The 11,185-nt window shown below is 35.4% G+C and overlaps 1 protein-coding gene across 3 annotated transcripts; it reads left to right on the top strand.

Annotated features, from left to right (window-relative positions):
• Positions 1 to 930: 930 nt before the first annotated feature.
• LOC144973278 (nucleolar protein 11-like) lies at positions 931 to 10,630 on the top strand. Of its 3 annotated transcripts, none has more exons than XM_078915531.1 (7): positions 931 to 1,032; positions 4,605 to 4,733; positions 5,306 to 5,434; positions 6,704 to 6,782; positions 7,479 to 7,565; positions 8,620 to 8,727; positions 10,451 to 10,630. In XM_078915531.1, the coding sequence occupies exons 2-7, from the start codon at positions 4,606 to 4,608 to the stop codon at positions 10,571 to 10,573; spliced, it is 654 nt and encodes a 217-aa protein (XP_078771657.1). In that variant the 5' UTR covers positions 931 to 1,032; position 4,605; the 3' UTR covers positions 10,574 to 10,630. The 3 variants fall into 3 exon arrangements, with proteins under 3 accessions (XP_078771657.1, XP_078771656.1, XP_078771658.1); XM_078915530.1 differs by lacking the exon at positions 931 to 1,032 and adding an exon at positions 1,095 to 1,193; XM_078915532.1 differs by lacking the exon at positions 931 to 1,032 and adding an exon at positions 2,540 to 2,680.
• The last annotated feature ends 555 nt before the right edge of the window (positions 10,631 to 11,185 follow it).

Raw genomic sequence — 11,185 nt, 5'->3', positions numbered from 1 at the left:
AAGACAACAGAGAATAAAAATTATTTTTTTTTCGCGGCGGTGGTGGGGTTTGAACCTGCGACCTTATTGGTACGACAACTCCGCCTGGCAGGTGAGAGCGTGGCTCTACCGTGTGAGCTATCCACGAACACAAAATATTCGTTTCAAACTCAAAGTCATTACTAGATCCCTCTCTCACCCACTTCTTGAGATCGCCGATTCGTTCGTACACCACCATCGCGAATAATTTTGACCAGCAGTTAAGCTTAATAGCCAATATTCTCAACACAAACATATAACATAGAAACGATTGAGACATTGAGTATGCTCCGGTGTATGGGGTGAATTTTAATTCAGAAAAGCGAGTGGAGCAGGCACTTATGTTGGTAACAACAAGATATGAAGTGAATAGAAAAGTGCCAGAAGACAACAGAGAATAAAAATTATTTTTTTTTTTTTCGCGGCGGTGGTGGGGTTTGAACCTGCGACCTTATTGGTACGACAACTCCGCCTGGCAGGTGAGAGCGTGGCTCTACCGTGTGAGCTATCCACGAACACAAAATATTCGTTTCAAACTCAAAGTCATTACTAGATCCCTCTCTCACCCACTTCTTGAGATCGCCGATTCGTTCGTACACCACCATCGCGAATAATTTTGACCAGCAGTTAAGCTTAATAGCCAATATTCTCAACACAAACATATAACATAGAAACGATTGAGACATTGAGTATGCTCCGGTGTATGGGGTGAATTTTAATTCAGAAAAGCGAGTGGAGCAGGCACTTATGTTGGTAACAACAAGATATGAAGTGAATAGAAAAGTGCCAGAAGACAACAGAGAATAAAAATTATTTTTTTTTCCATTGGGTAAATTCCTTGATGTACCTATTACCATACAATCAGTTACCTAAAATAAAGTTCCAAGTATCGATAATTCCTAATATCACTATTGATTAGTACCCATTACTCTAAAAAAAAACTCATACTGTTTCTTTGAAAACATTGTATTTTTTCAGATCAAATGTTTTGGTAACATTTTTCAAAGTTGCAAGGTTTGTAATCTAATCCAGATTTAGTTGTAGAGGATACAATGACGTGAGGGTTAAGGATATACTATATGGTAGCGTCCATTGCCAAGGACGACATGTAATGCAAGTCTGACATCCTCTACTTTAGCCTATGACTATGGCTATGGCATGGGCCTCTCTACTAAGTTTGTTGAGTCTAAGTCTAGACGTCTAACACTAACTCACTAACACTCTCTAGAACATTGTAATTGTAAAAGAGTAAATGAAACTGTAATGAACAGTATATGGCGTTATTTCTTGAGATTTCCATTACAACAATGAGCCCATAATGAATTGGGTGAGAGAAATTCCGAAAGCTCCTACTCCTAGGTCCTAGTTAGCGCAAGCATTTCTTTCAATTTGTATTTTCACCGTGGATCTTTTGTCATGTGTTTTATTTTTATTTATTTATTCAATTTATCATCATAATCATATAGAAGCATTTTAAAAGCTCTAGAACAAACCTTGTTTAAAATTTCCTAATTTGACCATTGTTTTGATTCTCGCCGCCAGTTTGATTTTTGAAGTATTGGATTGAAAGTTAGTGCAGTGCAAAGCAGTCCTAGTTTTTTTTCTTTCTATTATTATTCGTAGTGTTTTTAATGCACCTCTGTTGACGGTGTATCTTAACGGATCGTTTTTATACACCTCCGTCACGCATGCGCATCCCACCCAATTTCATCAGCGATATTGTGTTTCTGTATTTGGACATGGGGAAAGTTATTATTGTGACATCTGTAGGATGTTTTTGTTAATAAATTTTATATAAAAATAATAATAATTTAAAAAATCGAAATATAAAACCAGAAAATAGAAGTTGCATTAAATGGAGGTAAAATAATGTTTTAGAAAGACCTTATTAAATGTGACGAACAGTCAGGTGACTCCGTAGCGCAGTGGACAAGCTGTCATACTCTAACCTTGAAAGTACTGGGTTCGATTCCCATTGAAGACAATTTTTATTTTTAAGTTTAATTTATTGAGAAATACACCATTTTTGTTCGTTTATTTCTTTTTCAAAAACTTTTTATCATGTTTTTAAAAAACTTCGATTTTAATTTTCTAAAATAATTTGTTTATTTGAGTAATTTGAGATCAGTAGATTGTGTGCCATGTTTCTTTTTACTTTTGATTTTTAAAATTATTGTTATTATTCTCTAATTTATTATCATTGTATAAACGTACATCGGTAATCACTAAGCAGCATGCTAAACTACAACTACAATCTAAAGCAATTTAAACCTCATGGACATATGCAGCAGCAACATTTTCATTAATTTACCATCACCTCCAATGGAGGTGCATAAAAACGCCACCATTATTATTAGGGTGGTTAGCTCAAGGTCGGAGGATTTTTTTTGTCTATTAGAGTTAGTTATTATAAGTCTTAGTAAAGTTGATAGGGTGTTTGTTTTCCTATTAAGGTTAGTTAAAGGTAGTAGTTTTGATTTTTTCTTAGGGTTAGTTGAGGGAATATTTGAGTTGAGTTGTTTCCCTTAGCACTAGGAGCTTTTGGAAGGCTTCCCAAATGGGTTATCAGACATGCAAATAGGCGCACATCGGCCAAGGACCTTGACAATTGACAAATCGTCAACTGCGACTAGATACCACGGAGCCGTGGCGGCCGTGAGTCGTAAGTAGTAATTTGTAACCAATGCCAATTGCCAACAAGTACCAGGGACGTATGTACCCTGACAGCCATGGAGTAATGTTAGGGCCATGAAGTGATGTTATTGCCCCAGAATTATATTATTGATATTAATACTACTCTGAGCCCTGGGCCATTCCACACCCCTTTTGATTTTCCTCAAATCTGGCTCAATTGAAGATACCTATGAGATATGAAAGCCAAATTTTCAGTTCATAATATGGGTATTTGAATTTTTTACAATGTTTTGAAATTTTGTTTCAAAACGTGTCGAAATCAAATTTGCTCGAGGGCCCATTTTTTAGGGGCTTTAACTATTTTATAATCAAGCTAGATCTTTCAAATTTGTTAATCCTGTACAACTTTTAGCACAAATTACAGTTATTTGAAAGAAAAAATAGTTTAGAGAGGTACTTTCAACAAAAGACGTTCACTCGAAAAAGTCACAAATAGATTTTTATCTGCCCAAATCTGTGTCAGTTTATTTTTAAAAAGGACATATATAATAATAATATCATTTAGATCTGCTCAGCATCATTACTACTACAGTCCACTCTGGATAATCGCAACACCTTGGGATCAGCGAAAATGTTGCGATTAACCGAATTTGCAATTCACCGAAGTTGAGTCCACTTTTGCAACATTTTACACATATATGGTAAACTTAAACCAGTTGTTGTAAACATTGATCTTAGTCAACCGAGCAATATGAATGAATTAAAAACCATATGGCAGTCCTGTATAGATTTTGTCAAGCAAAAGCAGCTTTGATGCAAGTCGACGTCTTATTCAGATTGGATTAATTTACACTCTTTTGTTCTCATCATTTGTAGGAGTCAGAGTTAAGTTATGATTTGAGACAAAAAGCTCTCACCAAATTCGTGGTCACAGTGAACAGTTGTCAATCCCAAACAAAGGATATCGTTCAGTCTCTATTTACAACTGTCATTGTCTACCTGTTGTAAAGACTATTCCCTGTCCCCTCATCTCCTATCTAATGGCCACAAGATGACATCACAGGCCCAAACAGCAAAGCCCGGCCCTCTTTTGTCTCTTATTAAGTGGTGACACACTACTGTAGCACATTAAATCCGATTTTTCAACCTGTCACGATTTCTTCCATGATGAAATTTGATATTTTGTTGGATTGATTTCTTGAATTTGCCATTTTTTGAGAAAATTTGCTGCAATTAGCCAGTGACTTTTATATAGAATTAATTCCATTTCTAGGGAAATGTTGCGATTAACCAAACGTTGTTATTAACCGAGTTGCGATTATCTGGAGTGGACTGTACCATTTCAACCGCTATGAGCAACATAGCACCATCACTACCATTCGTGGGTCTCAAAATTCCGTTATTTAGCTGATTTCAACTATTTCAAGTCCTCAGTTGTTTTCTTCCGCCAGGGGCTCCAGGCCCTCATTAGTATCTATATATCTTCAAAAATCATTGAAAACAGTCTGGTTGCAAGGGACTTATCCATATTTATTAGTTCTTTAATAATTTTTTTCCTTTTTTATAAAAATATTATTTGTATGTTAATAATTTTATATTTTACCAGTATTGTCAATGGGGGCATGTTGCTCCACTTTTTTAGGATAAAATGTGCATTCCTCTGAAGATGTGAAATATTTCTCCTTTTTTAAAAATAATGACTCAAGACCTATGGTACTACTACCACCACCACTGTTTCCTCACTTTTACCTCTACCCTCAACACCACACCACAACATCAAACAGTACCATCACAGCTAAAACTACCACAACCACCACCGTCATGAATGCCACCACTATATTCAGCATTGTTATCACCAGCACCATCTTCTCTTTTTTTTTCACTTTCACACTTTTGTTTAATGTTTCGAAGCTAATTCCTCACTATCCAATTTTCTAATTATTTCTAAACAGAATGAATACACGCCTTGTTGTTGACTCCTGCATCCGAGATAGAGATATGTCCAAGTTGTTGACCCTTCCTGATGTGTTGGATGAATTCTCGGAGACAAACATTGTAAAATGTGTGGAATGTTTTCTAAAGTAAGAGATATTTTTATAGATGTCCACAAATATTAGAATTATGATTTTGTTGTCATTTGGCTACACATTTTATTGGTACAATTTGCATTTTTATAGCAGTTGTAGATCTACTTTTCTCTGTCTTACACACTCACACGCACTCAGACATATACACGCAAACTTGAAAATCTTCATCCATGACCACAGATCCTATCCTCTCATAGTATCTGTGCCAGTGATGATGGATTAACTGGCAGCTGTTGTCATGTTTGCTGTCAGAATGTCCAATGATTGAGTGTTCAAGAATCTCAAGAACTCTGAAATTGTTCCTGTATGGGGCTTGGTCATCAGGGACCCTTGTGCGGCTGTAGACATCAAAGGGTAGGCTTAGAGCATTAAAGGTTGTCTACATAATTGACATGGCCATATAGGGGACTTGTTATTTTTTTCCCCCACAATAATATGAATCACGCTGCCAGACTGGCCAAACCCTTAGGTGAAGAATATATGAATATGTGGTTTTAGTTACAATTTTTATTGTACTTTTGATTGTTTTGTACTCTTTTTTATAATAAGTATTATTTCTTCACCAGGGCCACTGATAAAGAAATGGAAAAGGCTGTCAAGCAACCAAAGCTCACTTTATACAAGAGCTTTCCATGGAACCAATCTGTGATAGATGAAAAAGAATTGCCATTTGGCATTTATAAGTGTTACTCTTTGTATCCTTTATTTTTTTGTAATTTTATTTCTTGATTTTTAAAAGTAATGTCGAGATCACCATAGTGAAAATTATCAAAATATGAATTATAAAAAGGAATATATAGCTCGTAATGAAATTAAATGGGCTTAGAATTAGAGTGAATTTGCTTTCTGTCCATCTCTATTATTTACTCAAAATGACTACAAACAACATTGTGTAGCTGTATCATTTCTAGATATGTTTTAAGTTGCACTCGTTTTGATTTAAAAAATAGACTTGCTGGGTGGGGTTCCTGTCCTCTATAGGGGGCAGGGATGCACTTACTACTTACTATGTCTTCTTTCTATCCCCCTATATCTGTTTTCCATCTTGCTTTCTGTATTTGTCCTTGACTAGGAGGGAAACAATCAAATGTATAGTTAAATTTTGGAAGCTGATATTTATTTCCTTGTAAATCATCTTACTGTTAAGTATTAAAATATTTGTTTCTTAAATATATAATGTATGCATTTGAGTGTGTTCCTCTTAGTGGAATCCTGCGCTTGCGTCTGGATGAGACTTTTAGGTGATCTCAAACTATGCACAATGATAGTATGCTCCTGGAATCTACGTCTCTGTTCTTTTTGTACCATTCCCCTTTGTTTTAATTGTCAACTAGAAGTTGTTTTTTTTACTATTCCTGTTTCCCCCTTTTTATTGGTACTGAAATGACCTAAATGTGTCGCAAGTGCTGTTAAACCTTTTAAAACATTAGGAATGGATGTGGACAAAATGAGAAAAATCTCTGAATGGTCGCTTTTCTCCATATATACATGTGTCCATCTTCCTGATAATAACCTTAAATTTTGTTCTGCATGTCTAAATTTCTAATGCATATGGTGATAAAATGAAAACTTTTCAAAATATCAAAGGGGAATAGATGGAATAGACAATAGCTCATAATTCATGATCAAGATTCATTAGGGTTACATTCCATGATTATCAATAAATATGGTGAAATGTGTGCGGCTGTATTTTGTAATAGCATTGATCAGTGTAAACATATTCTTATGTAAAATTACTATTGCAACAACTAGAGTATTTGTCGCATTTCCAAAATTTCCTTGAGTTTCACTCAGTTGTAAAGCTCTTTTTAAAAAAAATCATTTTTTAATATATTGATTTGGTATTAAAATGTATATAATAAAAATTTTTTTTAATGAATTTGGAACTGAGATATGATTTTGATTAAACTTCCAAACTGGTCTTATTATGACTTAATCAGTAAAAACCTTGACAATTTAATCAGAAATAAAATGCTTCAACAGAAATTTAGCCCCCAGTTTTTACAGGAAGAAGTAAGAGTGATGGCATTCGATTATGTATTGGTAGGTACCTATTTTTACTTTATGTTAATTACACTATAATGACTGTGGATCTTAGGTCATGGCCCTCTATTTTGTATTGTTAAAAGTTTTTCACATCATGCTATCTTGCACAAAGCTTTTATTTGAAACCTATGGAAAATGTCATTTTGTTGTGTTGAAATCTTTTCCATATATGGTGCATAAAATTTAGCATCTTACTATATTTTGCATTCTAAATGTTCAAAGATCATATTTATGCTTTAACTGAGTGTTAAATTAATCGGCTTCCACTTGACTCCCAAGTGTAGTCCACTTAAAGTAAACAGCTTTAGATGATAGAGGTTTGTTGGATTTAAGCAGGCTGACTTTATCTGAAAATAAGAGAACTGATGTATGGGGTATCAAATATCTGTGTGCATTTAACAAAGTCTGGATTGCCCCTATTTGAATGCACTTAGAAAATCAAAGGGGTGGGCTTTGAACTGAAACTGGCCCACGACCTTGATCCTATGAACAGCCCAGACCTGTGGACGTGAAATTTGATTTTAAGAGATATTTATGATATAGAACTGTAAACTTCCTCTTTTTAGAATTTTGTTTCTTCTTTAGATGATCGAATAATAATGCAAAAATCCATCCTTTTTGCACCATAATCAGTATAGTCAAAAGACATGTTAGTATTTTGAATTTATTTATTTCTTTGATATACATTCACAGGAATTGACCAGATATTTACATTTTTTACTGTGTTGCCCCCACACAACAGAAAAACAGCCTCACCATATCATGCCTTCTTTTGAACAGGTAATTGTTTTCTTCCCCCCCCCCCCCCCCCCCCCCCCCCCCCCAATAAGAAAAAGATAAAGCCAATGATCTGAGCAGGATGATATGCCTTCTGTCCCTAAGCTGAAGTTTATCACGTTTTATGTAGTGTTAAACAGACAGCAGTGGTTGCTTTCTATCCTTTGGATAGGTTGCTGGTCTGTCACCTATTACTTTTCTCTAGATCTATCAGAACCAACTTCCCGATCACTGTAGGGTGTCAGAAGGGTCAGAAAGAAAAATAGATATGGGATTGATAAATTTCCCCTTATTTGTGAGGTAAGTGCTCGACCACTGAGCTATTGAGATACCTGATCAGGATGGTCTATTCCTTTAATTAACCATTTTTGTTGAAATAGACATGAATAGATAAAAATGAACGTTATTATTGCTCATGTTCTTTGTGCTTCACAGTGCTGTATTAATTCCCCCCTTCCTCAGCCGGCTATACAAAACCAAATTTCGTTTCAAACAGTATCCTTTTTGTACCAGTACCTGGCTTTCTCTCATTCACACTTAATTGATGTGAGATAGTGCCATAACCAAGGATACAACTTTTTGAGTTTTCAGCGTTAAAAGAAGAAAAAAAACACAACTTTATTAAGTTTAGAATTGGATGTGGTTTTAGTTGATATTCAACACATGATAGTCTCTTAATTTCATTTAAGAAGATAAGATGTGTTATATACACATCAGCCAGCCTCCATATGACTTTAGATGTTTCGAGTGCTGTACTATGAAGCACTGAATAACAGACAACAGCAAAAGAATTGTTGATGTATGGCTTAAGTGCATAGAGCAAATGAAGGTTTTAAATGAAACATCTTTGTTTTGATGGGTACATCTATTGGTCATTTACCATAACAAAGAACAGCTTTTTTTTCTTTTCTTTTTTTTTTACTCTATCTGCCACTATGTCCAATAGCATTTCCTCTTATTTCTGGACATGCACAAAACGTTTCTCTCAACTTGAGGATTGAGGATTTATGATTACTTGTAAGAAAATAAATTTGTTAATTATTTCTCTTCTCTTTAGATCATTGACTGGCTCAATGCCTTGATAGACAGCCATTATAGACAGCTACTTATAGCAGAGGATTCCATATCCATTCTGAATTCTCTTAAAGAAAGTGTTTCTCTTATGGTAAGCTTTTCATCAGTTCTATTAGATATAGCATATATGAGAATATATGAGACCCTTATATTGGGTCATTTGCAGCCATTTTCCTTTTAAACAACCAAGAACAACAGTTCATAACCTAAACAGCTATGGGTGGAATGGCTGGGAAATTTTGACCTCCTATGTGTGCGGGGTCAGGGTTCCCACAAGGTCGGGAAACCAGGGAAAAGGTCAGAGATATGATCATTTTCTTCCCGAGTTGGGAAAGAGTCAAGAATTCACTCATTTTGGTACATGGGTCTGGAAATGGTTGGGAATTTGTTCAGGTCTACTTTTTTTGTTTTACTTGATCATTAACGTTCTTGTTAATATATGCTTGCTCGCATAACCACAACACTACACATGTGTCCATTTGTGAGCAAAGCAAACCTGGCGTGTCACAACATAGTCTCCAGGTTGCAACATGCCCATCTCTCATTTTCACTGAGTCTGCTTTGCAAAAGGGTTAGTCACAGGCCACAGGTGGCTCAGAAAAATCAAAGAAAAATGCTACTGCTCCTGCAATAACTACCACCACCTCCACCTCATTGTTATCATCATTACTACCATTACTATAACATCCCCTCCCACATCATCATCACTACCACCACCACTACATCATCATATAATATTCACCACCACCACAGCGACAACCTCCTCAACCACATCATCACTACTACCACAACTGCAACCACCACCACGACAGCATCATCATAACTACTGTCACCACCACCACATCACCGTCATCACTGCTACCATTACTACAGCCTCTCCAACCATATCATCATCTCTACCACCACTACTTTAACATTTTGTCATCATCATTACCACCACTACCATCATCACCACATCACCATTATATCTCTACCTTGACTGCTACAACTACCACCACCATCAAGACATCATAATCACTACCATCACTACTACTACAACCACCATCCCATCAACATCATCATCACTACCACCACCACAACATCATCACTACCACCACTGCTACAACTACCACCACTACCACCACAATATTATGACCATCACTACTGCAACCACCACCACATTATCATCATCATCTTCATCGTCAAAATAACCACCACCACCACACCAGTTAGCCCGTTATATGACATCTGAATTCCTTTTTAGAATTTGATAGTTTTTCCTTCTATCATGGAGTTTGTGGGTCTGGAATTTTTTTTCTCCTAAAATTGTGGGAACCATGGAGGGTTCTATATATTGCTCTCATTTATCCCCTTTCACATTGCTTTGTATTGTAGAATTAGAATGAGAGCATTCGATACCGTATAGGCTCTGCCTGGAAGAGAGCTCAAATTGATAGATGTGTCTATTTATGAAGATATGATGTTTTCTACCTTGTAAAACATTACATATTGGTAGTATTTTATTGTCATATTATTGATATCGACAATGTAACCCAATAATTTGGATACTGCTTAATTGGGAGGAGAGTTGCTTGACAAAATCCTACTACATAAGGATGTCATTCATTTTGTAGGATAAAGCTGGCATTAAGAATGGTCAAGTTGTCTAAATGGAGTGATTTTGAGATAAAATGTTGTAATAAGTTTGTGACTTTTTTTAGTCGTGTTCTCAATCATAATTGCTGATTTCAGCATAAACCCATCAAAATATTCTCTAATTTTAAAATATCGAGTGATTAGTCTTCATCTCTTTTTTCATTTTCACTTTCTTTCAGTCTGAACTTCAAGTGGAAAGTAAAGAAATGCAAGGCAAGTTACAGGAACTATTCAAACAATTTGAGGTGCATCAGAAAAATGCCAAAAGTAAACACTATTGTATTGAGGTTATTTCTTTCTAATAGTTTGATATTTTATGATTTGTAATTGCAATAAACATGATTTTTAAAAAAAAGTCATTGACAAGTATTTTATTTAGTTTTCTGAAACTAGTAATGTAGAAAGGGATGCAGTAAAACATCTTTTCATCATTTTAGGACCCTGGAGCTCACGTTGTAGAGCACCAGATGTTCATACAAATGGGGTTATTTTGTATTAAGTTCTGTATTGGTGGGTGGTAGCTTTGTGACTTCCCTTTTAGATGAGGAAGTCATTTGCTTTTTATTCATCTTTATCTATTATCCATTCTATGTGTCTTTTGTCTGGAATGAGACAGTTGGTGTTATCTTCTTGAGTCTTTTGCTATCAGGAAGTGAGACAGATATTGTGTCATAATACAACTCACAGTGCCATATGAAAGTGGAATTGATGGTACACATATGTGACCCTTTTTCTCAAAGGAGTATTATGTCAGGATCAACAAAGTCTTGGAAATGGAACTTATAGCTGAAAATGTGGAATTTGAGGTTAAATTCTATCCCTTGTGATAGAGAATAGATACAATTTCTTAACACTGAAAATTTCTCAAAGTTCATATTTCTTATCATGTTAAAGGTTAAACTACTACTACCACT

Source organism: Berghia stephanieae, chromosome 5, assembly GCF_034508935.2.
Source record: "Berghia stephanieae isolate SIO BIC M18660-M18661 chromosome 5, UCSD_Bste_1.3, whole genome shotgun sequence".
NCBI classification, from domain to species: domain Eukaryota; kingdom Metazoa; phylum Mollusca; class Gastropoda; order Nudibranchia; family Aeolidiidae; genus Berghia; species Berghia stephanieae.
This window is presented reverse-complemented; position numbering and strand designations above follow the sequence as displayed.